The sequence below is a fragment of the Equus caballus genome, chromosome 14, assembly GCF_041296265.1.
Source record: "Equus caballus isolate H_3958 breed thoroughbred chromosome 14, TB-T2T, whole genome shotgun sequence".
NCBI classification, from domain to species: Eukaryota; Metazoa; Chordata; class Mammalia; order Perissodactyla; family Equidae; genus Equus; species Equus caballus.
Window position 1 is genome coordinate 49603964 of NC_091697.1, and position 17616 is coordinate 49621579.

General features: G+C 36.2%; 1 protein-coding gene across 18 annotated transcripts in view; it reads left to right on the forward strand.

Moving 5' to 3' along the window:
• Nucleotides 1-17616, forward strand: part of NR3C1 (nuclear receptor subfamily 3 group C member 1) — a 112250-nt gene that overhangs the window by 81405 nt on the left and 13229 nt on the right. For all 18 annotated transcript variants that reach the window (XR_011424933.1, XR_011424932.1, XR_011424930.1 and 15 more), the window contains 3 exon segments: nucleotides 5773-5889; nucleotides 11328-11606; nucleotides 13420-13564. Coding sequence is in view for 12 of the 18 variants with exons in the window: in XM_023616905.2 (XP_023472673.2) it covers nucleotides 5773-5889; nucleotides 11328-11606; nucleotides 13420-13564 (541 nt within the window). In the remaining 6 variants the exon portion in view is untranslated.

Below are 17616 nucleotides of genomic sequence, written 5' to 3' on the forward strand. Positions count from 1 at the left end.
AGGGAGTTTGGTCAGAGAACAGAAGGTAACTAAGAAGGTGTTATCATGTGAAATGATGGTGTTAGACTTGGACAGTAACATAATGCTCATTGTATTAGAATAACAGGCTTTAAGTCCCATAAACTAGTTGGTTTTAAAGCCACCAATGATTCCAGTCCAGCCAAAATGAATGACAATGAGAACTGAGGGCACGGGGTGGGGGGGGAGTGTTTTGGTTTTAATTTTTCTATTGAGCCAGGGCACCGTGCTAAGTTGTATAAATACAACCTAAGACCTGATCCCTGCCCTCTGGGAGGTCACAGTCTACTTGAAGTGAAAGATGAGTTAACAGTTAGAAGGTACAGAGATTGTAACACAGAGGAGTAAGTGATAAACTGCTTCAGGAGGTCAGGAAAGACAGTGTTTTAGAGAAGGTGATTTCACCACATGAATATTATAATACAAACTTTACTCTTCTTATGGCTTCAGCCTGCTGACAAGGGCAATAGCATCAACTTAAAGAAGGAGAAATTCATTGTTGGAAGTTATTCTAAAATTTTCTAATACTACCAATGAATCCTCTTGGAAAAAAACTGCTATGTAATTTGGTTGTAAAACAGTTTGAAGGCAGTGTGTCCTGAATGAATTACCTAAAGCTCTGATTATATTAATTTTGAAAGAAATACAATTATTCATTCACAGTATAAGAAGGATGAGGATGATGATTTGGCTAGAGTTGTATTTGCATATCCTTAAGAGTTAGATGAGTCATTTTCTTTTGCTTGGATTACTTTTTAGTACATAACCAACTATAAAATTACTCATGTTTCCCCACATAGTGCACAGGGATACAGGCTTTGACCAGTCTACTATTGAGTAGACTCGTAAGTAAAGCCCAGCCCCGCTTAGTGCAAGGCCTCTGACAAGGTAGATGTTATTTACCACAGATGCAAGAAAAGGAAGCCTCCTCTTGTCCTTACTTTTCTTTGTTGAGCACTTTGATTAGTTATCACTGCATTTATATCCTGGAAATAACAGTAATACATTATTGCTGTTATAATAAATAATACATAAATAATATAATAAATAAATAATAAAATAATACATATTTATTATATAATAAATAATATTGACAAATTGGTTTCTGAAAGTGAAATTCAGAATGAGACAGTGGAGACTTAAATATGAGTATTTAAAAAAACATTTTTCATTCTCCTCCATTTTAACTAAAATTATTCTTTAAAACCAGGGCTACAAATTCAAATGCCTACAGGGACCAAGTATATGTCAATTGGCGAAATATAATACAACTGGGAGAAAGAGGGCAGGCACTGATATTAGAGAGTGCAAGCATGGCCTGCCTAAAAGCATCCAAATGCAATTTAAAAAGGAAAAAAACTAAACTAAACTAAACTAAACATACCTCCCCAAATAAAACAGGAATGAGGGCCATATGCCCTCTGGGCTTAATCTCTGCTTTAGAATTAAATCCTTATACTTGTTTTTAGGTAAAATTTCATTGGATGTTAGCTATACTATTTTAAAATGTTTATTATCATCTAAGTATTTCAGTTAAGTATGATGGCTAGATCACATGATTAGTAAGAAAAGGTTTAAATGTAGACTGTTAAGTAAATCCTTTATTTACATTTTAAAGTTCTCCAAGGTCCCTTCCAGCTCTAAAATTCTCTAATCCTTTGAAAATCTAACTCATAACAGTTCTTCTACTTTTCCTATCTAGACATGATGGAAATATGTTTTAAAGCCCAGAGACATATTTTGGAGCACTTTTTTAAACACTTACAAAGATGTAGTTTGTATGATTTGTACTCCATTTTTAACACCTGCTAGAAATTATAGGTTATCCCCCAAATTGGCATAGTATAAAAAATACCCCAACATTTAAGTAGTTTTAGGAAATTTGCACAAGTTTTACTTATTTACTGTCCATACAACCCAGATCAAGGATAGACATTTGAATTTTTTTATTCGATATTGTGGGAGTCGCTTTTCTACATACAGAAAAGAACTTTGGGTAGCTTTATTTCTTTCGATTTATACTAGTTTAGTGGCCTTTTTTTTTCCTTGAGTCCCTTTTTCTTATGTTCCCTTTGCACAGTTTTTGTTGGTGGGTCATAATGGAGGATAGGCATCAACTATCCTTAATTTACCATGTACTTAATTTACGAGTTACTCTTTTATATTATATAAGTCATACCATTTAATTAATGGCTCTGTGAGTGCTTAGATCTTATTAGGATCCATATTTGACAGACTAGGAAATTGAGGCTCAGAAAGTTTAAGTGGCAGAGCTAGGATTCAAACACAGCTGTCTCCAAACAGGCTCTTAACCTCAGTGCTACACTGACGCCCTGAGAGGTATGTGATAAAAGTCTTGTCACCTGGCAGTTTATAATCTAGTTAGATACTGAGGTGAAAGTAATCACAAGGAATTATTTAATAGCTAGCACTTACTGAGTGCTTACAATGTGCTGGGCACTATTGTAAGAACTTTCTACAGTATATTGCCTTTAACCTTTGCAGAAGCCCAGAAAGGTAGGTGCTAATTTTCCTACTTTACAGATGGGGAAAGAGAGGCTCAAAAAATGTTAATAAACATTACTGAGATCACACCGCTAGGAAATAGAACTGCAATTCAGATCAAGGGTTTCCTGGCACCTTACCAGTGCACTTTCTACTACACCACACTGTTTTGAGAGCAGGTAAAGAAAGAAGCTCAAGCTGATAGTCACAGTTCACGTTTCAAACTTGGATACTTCAAATAGGGTATATAAGCTGCAGAAAACCCCAGAACATGCCTTTGCTGTGTTTCCCATTTCCTGTACCACTTTCATGTTAATCATGTCCGTGCATCACTTCCATTTATTACTTAATATTTTTCTTGATTCACTTTTTTAAAATTTAACTAAAAAACCCAACTTTACTATCCCTACTGTATTACCTATTTCTGTGCAACAAATTACCCCCAAAATTAGTGGCTTAAACCAACAGAATTTATTATGTCATGCAGTTTCTGAGAGTCAGGAATTTGGGAGCAGCTTATTAGCTGAGTAGTCCTAGAACTCTCATGAGGTTACATTCAGACTGTTGGCAGGGGCTACAGTCACCTGAAAGCTTGACTGGGACTGGACGATCCACCTCTAAGCCCACTAACATTGCTTTTGGCAGGAAGCTTCAGTTCCTCACTATGTGGGCTGCCTCTAGGGCTGCTCTCCACATAGCAGCTGGCATCCCCCAGAACAAATAGTCCACAAGAGAGAATGTGACCAATATGGAAACATAACGTCTTTATAATTAATCCCAGATGTGATGTACTGTCGTTTCTACCATATTTTATTGGTCACACAGACCAATACTGATATAATATGGGAAAGGACTACACAAGTGTATGAATACCAAGAGACAGAGACCATTCAGGTTCATCTTGGGGGCTGGCTACCCCACCTACCATAAATAGAAACCAGAATCACTTGCCAAAAATAGATTTTTTAACCACAGCTGGTCCCATGGCCTAGTGGTTAAGTTCAGTGTGCTCCACTTCAGCAGCCTGGGTTCAGTTCCTGGGTGCAGACCTACACCACTCATCAGCAGCCATGCTGTGGTGGTGACCCATGTACAAAATAGAGGAAGATTAGCACAGATGTTAGCTCAGGGCGAATCTTCCTCAGCAAAAAAATAATTTAAAAAATTGATTTTAGCCATAAAAATAAATAGAATGCAAACAAAACAATGTGAAGAAATTCCAACGGGCCTGAAGGCTCTTCTTCTGACATCTACTCTCTTAGTTAGAAAGGGAATTTACCAAGTGGTAGAAGACATAGGAACTCCAAACTAAGATGTCTCATATCTTATCAAAAGGATCAACAGGGAGTGACTATTAGTGATACATGTCAATACCTTGTAAAATAGTGACCACTAGTTGAAACTCCTAGTTTTATAGATAAGATACAGACTTGCTTATGATACTAATAATCAAACAGGACTAATTTTAACTCAGGAAGGTACAATGCCCCCTGATCCTGTAGCTCAGATTCTTAGTTGTGCTCAGGACATATGTGGGATAAAAAAATCATTATTAGCATAATAGGCACAATTTGCTATTTCAGTTGAATATAAATAAAGCATTGAAATTTTTTCTGTTTTTAGCAATTAGTAATTTTTTCAATTGTCTCTTCCAGTAACTGCAGTACAATGATTTGGGGACATTCTTATGTTGTAGAACTTCTTTATGTTATAACTGCTTCAACTATGGATGCATCTGTTGTTCCTACTTTTGCTTTATATAGGATAAAATTATTGGGTTAGTGCTTCCATTTTCATATCCAAGTAAAGAAGCTAGGAAACTTACACACAGATTCTGTATACACAATACAGAAAGGAATTGAAACAGCTGGTACAGACATTTGGCAGTGGAGAACAGCTCTGGAACAAAGCTGAATTGCAGGCCATTAGTTAACTCTGTGGCCTATTCCTCACAAAGAATGGAACCTGATACAGTTAACCATCTACCCAAAACTTAAAGAGCATTGTGATTTATCATATTAGGAAGAAGTGAATATAGTTTGTTTTCATCCACGTCAAGTCTTAGGTTGTTTTATGCATAAAAGATCTTTTCCCAGAAATCAGAACTAGGTATAGTCAACTTAGTGAATGGATAATGGAGATTTTTTCCCTTTTCTTTGAATATGATTTATTTTTGAGAAGAGAAATGTCCTGCAGTCTTGTGAAGACCATCCCCTCTAGTGTAAGGTACATGGACTCTTAATTATCTAGTGTGTCTATTTAGATAAGCTGGTCTTGCATAGGAGGATCCTTTCAGTTTTTGCCAGGCCAGCTGATCCTCAGATAGTTTTCTTCAACATTCAATAACCAGATTAAAAGAAAACTACAAGAATGGGCATTTAGGGGAGGGGAGGGAGGCTTTTAGTCTTTTCCTTAAAAATTTTTGCCACAAAAGTGAAAACTGCACTTTTACCTCTTTTAATACAGGGTGCCAGAAGATTTTAGACAGTAACAGTCTTTAATATTTGCAGTCAATGGTCAATTCAAATATTCTTATATTCTAAAAGCATGTGAAATAATGAACAGATCTCTGTAAGATTTACATACTGTAGTTTAGTTTGCCAAGTCTGTGATTCACCTGACGAGTTGCTGGCAACCTTAACATTTAAGTATTTACCTATCACTTCATTTAAAATTGGGAGGGGGAGCACATTTTATTTACATATAGTGGTGTAATGTTGAATGAAAGTCATTTTCCCTTTGGGACTGTCTAGATATTTAACCAGTTTCCTCTTTCTTTAGTCGTCCCATAATAAAATAGTGATTACAGACATCTTCTGTAACTGTTACAAGAAGAAACTGTTTAAAGCACAATTTATCAAGAAGGAGGTTACCTTTGGTGGGTAGTGACTGGAAAAGAGCAAGAAGAGGGTTTATGGGGTACTGTTCTGCTTCTTGATCTGAGAGCTGATAACATGGAGAGGTGTTTAGTTTATGAAAATTTAGATGGTACCCTTATGATTTGGGCGCTTTTCTATAGGTATACTACAGTAAATATTTTTTAATGAACTATGTCTAATTTGTCAAACAGAAAAAGGAAGAGACTTTTTTTAAGCTGACCTCTTAACTTTGTAATGGCAATGTAAGCAAGTACAGTGTACCTTCCTTAATCAATGCACTATGTCCCACCCCAAACAAAAACAGAGTCTTTCCATAAAAATATCCTTTAAGACTTGTGAAATTTTAACAATGCCTTTATTTTCTTTATAGGACAGCACAATTATCTTTGTGCTGGAAGAAATGATTGTATCATTGATAAAATTCGAAGAAAAAACTGCCCGGCATGCCGCTATCGAAAATGTCTTCAAGCTGGAATGAACCTGGAAGGTAATGTAAATACCTGAAAGGAATTGTCTGCATCATATAAAAATTTATCATTCAACTTTTAAAAATGTAAGCAAGAAGATGTATTAATTTAGTCATTACAGTAAATATGTGCTTAACTAGTATAATTTTATATTACTGCTCAATAAGAATAGGAACTTTTTAATGAATATTTCATATTCTGCTTAAGTGTATTCACAAGCTTTTATTACACACACTGATTTCAGTATAGCCAGACTATATACTACGAAAGGAAACTCTGTAATAATGAAACTTACAAAACTTGAAGCAACATTACTTTTATCTTTCTTGTTCCTTTTTTCAGGCTCAAAACTATTCCCTATGGTTGGAAATGTTTCTGTATCAGATATACATATAATGACAGAAAAGTGACAGGTAAATGGACAGAAAATGTAAATATAACTTTCTGTCCATTTATCTTTTACTTGGTGCTATATGTACCTATGTTTTATTACAGATCTGCAGGGGGGGAAAACACTCCTCAAGGAGGCATTGAATAGGTTTTGTTTGTTTTGTTTTTCAAATAAAGAAGAAACCTGAAACTAGTCATAAGGTTTGAGTTTCATATCCCTGTTTATGTACAAGTTGTATAATTAACATTGATCTATTGTAAGACTTTCCTCTGGAAAATGTTTGGAATCTGCTTTAGTTGAAATTGAAAGTTCCATGAAGGTGGTGGTGGTGATGTAATAAACTCTGTGCTTCTTATCTGTTGTGATAATAGCACTTTCATTCAACAAGTACTCACCAAAAAGGCTGGCACGAGACATAAAATGAATAAAATAGTGCCTGTATTAAGGAGTTTGTTGTCTAGTTAGGTTGGAGGGTCAATCACAAAATGGTATGGCACACTACAAAAGGAACAGAGCCACAGAAGCAAGAGGAGGGTCACCTAATTCTGTCCTGAAAAGGAGGGAAAGTTTCCTGCAAGAAGCAACACTGAATTTTAAATCTTGTATAAAGAGACCAATTAAATGACTACATAAGTTAGTCCAGATAAGACATGGTGATATTAGAGGGAAAGTGGAAACCATGTGGTTCTTTTGGTAGAAGAGAGACTAACTGTTGTAGCTATCTAGCACACACTGTGTGTGTTTTTAAATATAAAGTAGATTTACAGGTGTGACTATGAAGAGTCTACTTCCTCAAACCACATACACAACATTATCTTCTCACTTACTATTATTTCCATAGCAAAAAAGACAGGTGAAATTAGTCTTTTCTTCATCATGTTTACAGACAATCGTGTCACAGCAATCACTTAACCAAATTTTTTCTGAGCATGACTAGCTTGCTTAAACTTTACTGCAGAGTGCCAACATGTTAAGCATTGATTTTAAAGAAAATTATAGCTGCGCATCTTCTTCTAGGTGTTACAAAAGCTTCAGAGATTAATTACAAATTCATGTTGAAGTTCATTTTCAGTGCCACAAGGATAATTTCTTTTTTAAATAAAAACAAGATAGTTATTGAGGTCGGCCTGGTAAGTATAATGGTTATGTTTGTGCACACTGCTTCAGCAGCCCAGGGTTCACAGGTTTGGATCCTAGGCATGGACCTAGCACCACTCATCAAGCCATGCTGTGGCAGCATCCCACATAAAATAGAGGAAGAAAGGCACAGATGTTAGCTCAGTGACAATCTTCCTCACACACACACACAAAAATACCAAGATTCCTCACTTTCTTACATTCCAGATCTTTGCACATATTTTACCAAGTTACATTTTGCTGCTCTCTGACCACTTAAATAAGTATATATTAAGACATGTCAGTTTTTACTGATTGGTTTGTTTTCTCCAGCCAAAATTTTACTACTTTCCTTTAATCCCCAGGTTTTCATCTCAGCTGTTTTATATTTAGAAATAAGTTGACTCAAAGGACAAACCCAAATAAAATCCTATCATATCACTAATATAGTATGGTTGCTTACCCAGTAACATTTTTCCTGAATTTAGATCTCTGGAGATTTAAGCATATAATGCTCTTCCAGACAATTCTTCTTCTATCCAAGGTATAAGGGAATTTTTATTCAAAAGAAATAAGATATATCAACTATAAAGTTTGTCCCATTTCTCCTCCCTCTTACAAATTTAGTGACAATTGCAGTGCCCTTTACCTTTACATCACTAGAAGGAAGACCAAGGCAGCAAGTGACATCTAATTTTCTCTTATCAAATATACCATCACTGCCACTTCTAATCAGATCTTTTGGTGAAAATCAGAATTTTTTTGAATGAGTAAAATTTAAGCGTACAATGTAAACTGAGCTGCAATTTCTCAAAACACTGTATTAAAAAAGAACCATACTGTGTGCTTTTATAAGTTGTCAAAATAAGCGATCAGAATAGTGGAGAAACTTGGCATCAAGAGCTACTGCATGCTAGTCTTTGATACACATGCTTCTACTCCAAGAGGTTATTTTGGACTCTCCTATTATTAAAAATGCCTTAGAGTAGGGCCAAGATTAACATTATGTCCACTTTTACAAAGCTCTAGTTTGTCATTTAATAATATATTAGATATCAGGTAGCACATATGCAGTTGTTAATGTTATTCTACTTGTAGAAAAAGTGAAAGAAAGGCTTTGAAAATTCTCAGTTCACAAGGTTTTTTGTGTATGTGTGGTCCTAGTGTGAAAGCCTCATTTTTGTTTTTAATTATTCCAGTATATACAACACCTTTATTTGGAGTAGTTATGTGTGTGTGCCAGAAATGTTTGGCAGACCATAATACTTAAGAACAATGTAGATGAGCCATGTGTTTCATGCTTATTTTTACTTTTTTTACAATCTTTAGAAATATTCTCTTATTCATCAGAGTGCTTCCCCTGAGCCAAGCAGTTTCACGATAGCCCAGAGTAACTGCAGAGACAGTTGGTCCTCTCAGAGCCCAAGTCTCTCTCTATAAATGTAACTTAGTACTGCAAGTGGTGTATTTTGATACTGTTGCCCCATACCAAGTAATTCTCAAGATTTATTTTAAGGCAGCCTTCTTCACTGCTTAAAGTGCCTGGCATTTAAGTACAAATGAATTTTTTAATGGTGATCCTAAGTGTTTTATAGTTACCTCATTTTAAAGTGTATTGCAGTCATTCCAAATTATAGTTTTATTTTTTGTATAAAATGTCCAATGGAACTTTCCGGCAAAGAGACTGATGACATTGTCAGATTTCATACCTAATATTTTTAAGCTAAGTTTTAAACTAAATAAGATTACTTTTATGAAAAAAGAACAGGAGCTGTCCTACTACGTGCTCCAAGGGGTCAGGAACTTTATACAGGGAGTAAAATCTTATTAACTAAATTGCTTAAAAACAATGATTGCTTAACTAATTCAATTAACAACTCCTTACTAAAGTTATATGAAAACATTAGTACACTTTCTTTCTTGAGCAAGTCAGTACAACACACTTGGGCTCACTAGTGCTTTTTCAGCTTTATTCAAAAGCATCAGTTCTCTCATGTAAGACTATACATAAATAGTAAGAAATCAACCTAGTTATATACTGAGTCACAGAAGATTTTTTTTAAATCCTCCAGTATGTCCTTATCCTTTCTTCCCTGTTCTAATGTGGAGTGTAGGAACACACAGTCTAGACAATTTAAAGTTATGGTTAATTGAGGTTTTTATAGTTCCTTCTCAGTGTATTGATTTGGGACATGCATGTTTTCTTTTACTTTGTCAACAAAGTACATTCCATGCTACTGAGATCTGGATTTCAGTGAGACACCTTTAGTTGTTTACAGGGTTGCCTTATGTACAGGAGCTCTTCCTTTGTTAAACTTTACCACTCCTCTATTGACTCGTACTGTCTGAATTCAAAATATTCTAAAACCATATTCTACTACCAGTGGAGGTAATGATGGTTCTTATATAGCACTTACTGTGTGCCAGGAACTGTTCTAAGCATTACATATTTTAACTGATTTAATTCTCAGCCACCCTATGAGATAGGTACGAGTATTATCCTGATGTTACAGAAGAGGAAACTAAGGCCCAGGGAATAACTTGCATAGATATGCAGCTACTAAAATGACAGAGCCAGGATTTAAATTCACATATGTATGCCCTTTACTCCTACACCACACTGTCTTCAACAGAGCCTAGTAAAATAAATGTGAATAGATCTGTCATGATCCTGTTTCTCTACTTTGAAATGTTAACTAAAACTCTTAAATTTCTCACTACCACATTCAGCACAGAGCACAATAAGAAATGGGACCATTCTATTCAATGTAAAGGACAGGCTTTTTTGAGATATAGTTCCTGCCACCACACCTATCCTCGCCAACTATGTATTTTGTCTTTTTAGGGACAGAGGATCTGATAATTATTTTAAACAGTAATTAGCATTTCCTTTTCCCTTAGCAAAATTATCCCTGATAATTGAAGCAGGTACATTTCTTCTTCCATATAAATTACATTCCTTGCCCTTCCCTGGAGCTCTGAGTACTTTCTCTTCAAGAATACTAAAATTCTGTGCTCGCTTTGGCAGCATATATATATACTAAAGAAGAATAATATAATTCTTATTTGTCACTAAAACAAGTAACTTCAAGAGTATGAATACGTTTATTTAAAAAATCTACAGAATCCAAGTTGTAATTTGATTACAGTGTTCCATACTAGGTCAAAGATAAAAGACAGCTTTAGTTACTTTATATATAATATGAGAATGGGTGAGTCATCAATATAAATCTTTTGTAACAGCAAAATTATCCACTGATAATTTATGTGAAGGAACTCAAAGTTTTTCTCTTTATCTCCCCAAAAGTTTTTAGTACCGATTAGTATCCCCATCATATAAAGGTAAAAAGAAATTTTTCTGCTGTTAGAACAAATATTGTCTTTAGTATGTGATCTGCTCTGTCATCTTACTATCTTGGTAAGAAGGCTATGGAATGAAGAAAGGGACTTTGTGCAAGGGTATAAATAATATAGCTCTCTTCATTATATATATTACCATAATTTAGATTAACCCTAAGCCACAGTTTCTAGTCTGGTATTTCAAGCTTACAGTCTTTCTTTCAAATGATAGTAAAAGTAATTTGCCTTATATAACTAACAAAAATTTTGACTTTGGAATGAAAGTGAGATTAATTTATGGAAGAATCTATATAAGTGATGTGTTTAGATTGTTTTAACATAGTGTGGTAAGACACTTAATTTTGTATAAACTGTAGTTAAGAAGTAACTGTCTTATTTGGAGAAGAAATTAATATACAAATGGGTTCCTCTTGATCCTTTGCTTTCAGGAAAAATTTTTTTCTCCCATGTCACTTTATCATAATGCTAAATAAAACATTTATCCTCTTTCAATCTAAATAGTTTGAGAAGTTAAAATACCTCTTGAATAAACTGTGCCACCCAGACCTTCCCATTACAACTCATCTCTGTGTATTTTTTTTAATACCACAGCTCGAAAAACAAAGAAAAAGATAAAAGGAATTCAGGCCACTACAGGAGTCTCCCCACAAGAAACTTCTGAAAATCCTGCCAACAAAACAATAGTTCCTGCAACATTACCACAACTCACCCCTACTCTGGTGTCACTGTTGGAGGTGATTGAACCCGAAGTGCTATATGCAGGATATGATAGCTCTATTCCAGACTCCACTTGGCGGATCATGACCACACTCAACATGTTAGGTGGGCGGCAAGTGATTGCAGCAGTGAAATGGGCAAAGGCGATACCAGGTAAGATGTAAAAGATGACACAGTTAAGGTACAAACCTTTGTATTTTCCTAAAATCACTCCAGCTCTTTATCATCCTGGTCCCATGGTATGTCTTGTTTCTCTTACTCGGTTCTGGGGACTAACAAGAGGAGAGCTGGGTAAATATGGGAGAGTCGAGAGTCTGTAATAAAACTTTTATACTGCTCGCTCTTTTTGAGATTATTACTCAGAGCTTGGTGATTTCAGATAACACAATGTAACATCAGAACTTGAGTTACAGGATTTACTCAAAATTCCTTTTACACTTAAGTCTAGGGGAAGAAAATGTATAATATTTCTAAGAATTCAGTTTGTTCTCCTTCAATGTTAAAAATTAGGTTGTTTGTAAAATTGGTAAAAATCAAGCATAGTGATATTTTGTCAAAATGTACTAAAGTAGAATGATTTTAACTGTTCACTAAAAATGATACACATGGAATTTAAATTTTAGTTCATCTAATTTTTAAGATGATATGAAACAGCAGAGGTCAATGTTAATATCAACCCTAACTTTATAGTTAGAGAGGAATAGAGACAGAACAAGAATGAAGTAACCTGACGACCTGTCATCGCTACTCTATCAAGGGGAAAAGAGGTATAAATATCAGGGGAAATTTTTAAATTTAAATTCATGGAATGAATAATGTCCCAAGCCAGGACTCTTGGCTTTCTATTTTATTATATTTAGTTCATATTTACTTCAATAGGCAAAAGGTGACAGAAACTGGCTACTGTTAAGTTGTCTTACATTGAATGCTATTAAAAAGTACTGAGGGCTTTGGTTTTTTTTGTTTTTTTTTTTGGTATGATTTTAATTTCAAATGCTTGTTTTTGTTTTTATACTTAAAAGATATACCTTCCATTATCCAAAATTTGTCATTATGAAAGACAGCATAGGTTTTGGCAAAATACTAGTATTACTAAAGGAATTAAAACAATTAAACTTCTTTTTTCCTTTTGGATTGGCTCTCCTTAAGAGCAAACATTTCTGATTTGTTAGACAGGATTTATTAATCATTTAGGAAAGTATCATATGATTGACAGAACTTAATTTGATACCATATATACCAAATGGTACATATACCATGTATAATGTAATCTAGAAATATATAAACTAAAAAAATCAAACTTTAGGGGCTGGCCCCGTGGCCGAGTGGTTAAGTTCGCACGCTCCGCTGCAGGCGGCCCAGTGTTTCGTTGGTTCGAATCCTGGGCGCGGACATGGCACTGCTCGTCAAACCACACTGAGGCAGCGTCCCACATGCCACAACTAGAAGGACCCACAACGAAGAATATACAACTATGTACTGGGGGGCTTTGGGGAGAAAAAGGAAAAAAATAAAAAAATCTTAAAAAAAAAAAAAAATCAAACTTTAACAGAAGAGACCTATATGTGAGGTACCTTAAACAATCTATTATTTCACATTCATCTCTAAAATAATATCAAATTAAAGCACAATTATTCTAATTTTGCATTTGGTAAGCACATTTCCACATAGACCTTTGTCTGCTATTGTTCTTAATGTAAAATGCGAGTTACCAAAAATACAGAATTTCTTCTTGTTTTTCAATCTTAATTAGGTTATATTTATTGCCACTAGAGGAACAGGGCTTTGGTCTTAACATGTCAGATCACAAAGGAAAACTGTGCCCACTTGGTGCTTCATTTTCCTTATCTGTTAGAGGTCCCCCACACAAGGTTAACTGATCTCTCATCCTTGGCAATTTTCAGAGAGATGATCTTCTCTTTGACAACTAGAGTGTTCCCTCATATCTTTGTTTCTCCTAATTCAGGATTCAGGAACTTACACCTGGATGACCAAATGACCCTACTGCAATATTCCTGGATGTTCCTCATGGCATTTGCCCTGGGGTGGAGATCATACAGACAATCAAGTGGAAGCATGCTGTGTTTTGCTCCTGATCTGATTATTAATGAGTAAGTCATTTGTGAGTCATTTTCCCTGTATTCACGGGGGTATTTTTAACCAGCTGATGTTTTCCTAATGGACTGCTACTGTGATCATTCAGGAATGAATCAGTCCTACTAGGTAACTTGGAACTGGACAAACTTGAAATATAGTTGTTTATCACTGTTTAAGGCAGGCCAGGTGTAATGTATAGCAAATGCACATGTGGCAATATTACTGTCCCAGGACATGTTTCAGGATATTTTTTAAACAGGAAGCATCTCTGGGGTCAGTTAAGTCTATATAGCAAGTAAAAAAGAATCTTACTGTGACATTGTTTTAATTATGTAACCCTATTCCAGCAAAGAAAAGGTACATGATACAATTCATGTTGATTTCACTTTCAGTAGGGACAATTACAGAGGACATCTAGACTGAGGGGAGGAAGGTATGGACCCAGAGATAAGAGGTATCTCTTTGCATGGCAGAGCTCGCTCAATGTTTATGACTTGCAAAGAACATGAGTACAAGAATTTTTTTTTCAATTGAGAGAGAACCAGCCAAGCTTTAAGATTTCATAAATCAGCTATTCTTTTGTCCTCTAGGCCTGTTCTTCTACCTGTGAAATATTTCAAGTATCCATTCCCCTTACCTCATTACAGTTGTTTCCTAACTAGTTTTCTGCCTCCGCTGTATCCTCCATAATGTTGACTAGGTTTGTCTTCCTCAAGCACAGTTTGATCACATCACATATCTCCCCAACACAGATGTCTTCAGTGTCTCCTCACTGACCACCCAGTGCATACTCAGCATGGCTTCTGGCTTTTCAGACCCTGGCCTCATTTTCTCTCTTGTTCTTCCCCTTCACATACTCATTGTTCCCATTCAGATGATCCATTCTTAAAACATACTCTTAGCTCATGATGTTCATTTCACCATATGAGACCTCTCTACTGTATATCTCTAGTTCTTATCACTTTCTACCTTGTACTACTACTTCTCGTGCCCACCGCTTCTCTCCTTTATTAGAATGCAAACAGGGAGTTCAGACACACATACCCCTGGCATGAGCAGAGTAAAACATAAAGGAGATTTGTGTTTGTGTGAAATAAGATAGAGATTTCTTTAATTGTGAGCTCTGGGTGCTGCTGACAAGGGTTCCCCCCCAATTTTTTTTCTTGGTGAGGAAGATTGGCCCTGAGCTAACATCCATTGCCAATCTTCCTATTTTTGCTTGAGGAATATTGTCTCTAAGCTAATATCTATGCCAATCTTCCTCTATTTTGTATGTGGGATGCCGCCACAGCATGGCTTGATAAGGAGTGTGTAGGTCCATGCCTGGGATCCAAACCCACAAACCCCAGGCAACCATGCCACTGATCTGTCTCCCAAAAAAAATTTTTTTAAGATTTTTTTTTGCCTTTTTCTCCCCAAAGCCCCCCAGTACATAGTTGTATATTTTTCGTTGTGGGTCCTTCCAGTTGTGGCATGTGGGATGCTCCCTCATCGTGGCCTGATGAGCAGTGCCATGTCCGCGCCCAGGATTCGAACCAACGAAACACTGGGCTGCCTGCAGTGGAGCGTGAGAACTCAACCACTCAGCCACGGGGCCAGCCCTCCCAAAAAATTTTTAATAAAATCTTAAACCACATTATTAGAATAGTAGTTCCACGGCACTCTATGTGAGTCAATCCATCATTAGTAGTTTGTGTTCAGAACTGAATGCCATATTAAAAGTAACAGTGACAACTTTCCTGTTTTTTATTATTATTTTGTGTGTGTGTGAGAGGAAGATTTGCCCTGAGCTAACATCTGTGCCAGTCTTCCTCTACTTTGTATGTGGGATGCCTGCACAGCTTGGCTGATGAGTAGAGTAGGTCCACAGCCAGGATCTGAACCCACGAACCCGAGGCTGCTGAAGCAGAGCACACAGAACTTTAACCACTCGGCCACAGGGCCAGCCCCCAGTGACAATTTTAAATATGTCCAGAGTAGCAAGGAGTTTGGAAATGAACATATGAACAGAGATGTTTGGAAGAAAGAGAAAAGGAGACTGGGGACTGATGAGGACAGCCTGAAGAGACTTTCTTATGAAGATAAAGGAAACTTTGTTTTATCTGTTGGATGTGCCAGGCACAAAAATAATGGGTAGAAGTTATAGAAAAGCATCTATTTGAGCTGAGTGTTAAATGAGAGGGCCTACCTTATCATGTAGTAAGTTATTGTAAGTGTTTCAGTAGAGATTAGATGATACTAGCTCCAGATATTTTAAAAGAAATTCTTACGCATTGTGCAACAAACTGCAAGTAGTGGGGTAATTCTAGATCCAGGACACGTCTTCTTTATAGTATTACTAGGTAATTCCAAGGCTATATATCTGGCAGGATAAATGGGAACTACTTACAGCAGAGATTGCAGGTTTTCCCTTTATTGGGCGAGCTGCATAAAAAACTAGTCTTGAAATCCAAGCTGAACTATTCAGTTAAACTTGGTGTTGTATCTGTGTTGGTGATACTTATTTTCCAGCACGGTATTCATTCACTGATATTTGAGTACTTACCAAGTGCCAGACACTATTTTAGGAGCTTGAGCTATAATAGTGAACACACTAGAAGAGGCCCCTGCTAACATTCTGATAGGGAAAAATCAAAGAAATGACCAAAATTATTTCAGAAAGTCATGATACAATAGCGTGACTGGGGGAGAGGAGGAGAGAGAAGTATGTGCCACTTTACTTTAGATTTGGGGACTGTAAGACCTCTCTAAATAGCTGAGCACTAAATAGTACAAAAGAATAAGCTTTGTGAAAGGTAGGGCATTCCAGGCAGAGGAAATGAGTGCAAAGGCTAGAAACACCCTTGGCCTGTGTGAGGAATTGAGAGAAAGCCACTGAGGATATTGTATGAATTTAGAGAAGTGGACAGGGGCCAAGTCAAACAGAATATTCTAGAAGCAAGCAGAAGCCAGTGGAGGGTTTCAAACAAAGGATAATATGATAGAGAATGGATTCGAGGGGAGCCACAAATACTCATCACACTCCTAACATGTGCCTGGTACACATTAGAAGAGAACTACAGCAGAGAACAAGACAAACAAGGTTCCTGACCTTTACTACTTATACTCTAGTTAGGAGAGACAGATGACCACCAAATAAATATAATAATTTTAGATTGTGATACAGTTTTTACTAAAGAGAGATCAGTTCAGATAGGGTGGCTAATGGCTCCTTGGAGGAGATGTCATTTGAGCTAAATGAAATATATATGCTGTAATCAACCTCTTTGTATTCTAAGAAGGGGCAGTATCTCAGCCCTCAGCTAGCAGGCACTGCCGTGTGCTTGGCCAGACCCGAGCTCCACACAGACACACTCTTAGGTATCTGTGTCAGAGAAAGAAGTCACCTTGACAGGCTCTTGCCAAAGAGGACTGTTCAAACCACTGCATCACAATTTAACAAGATTTAAGTTGTTTGATCAAATTTTAAATTAACTGATAAATATACATAGCTTAAATGTAAAACTCAAAGACACATTGAAAATCTCTAAGTACTGGCTGCTCATTTCAGAATCCAACTATGCTTATTTAAAAACATCAGGTTGGCAATGTTTACTACTTACAGTCACTTTCTAAAAAGCAACTTGAAGTCATTTAGTTGCAACTGAAACTGTGAACAGAGATTTATATGAAAAGTTAATTTTTCCTGTTACAAAATTAATCTAATTTAGGGTTTTTATTTCAGAGGCACTCAAATTTAGATTTAAACAGTCACAGCATAACCTGATCATGCCACAACATTCCTTACATAAAGTAAGAATTACAGAAATTTTTTCTCAATAAATTTAAACTAGTTTCATTTTAATTATGGGATACAGAAAAGTGCTTTTTAAAGATTTCAGCTAGTTGTTGAAGGATCATTTTTAGTCAGCGTTCAGCTCTATTGGAGGATGGATGGCTTATAGGAACAATAGTTGTGAAGAGGGCATTTTTACTTCCCATTCTTGTGTCTTCATGCTGCTGTGTATGATAGAGGTAGGCCATCGCCACCTCCTTTCTCTTAGCCTACTGTGTTTCCATACCGCTC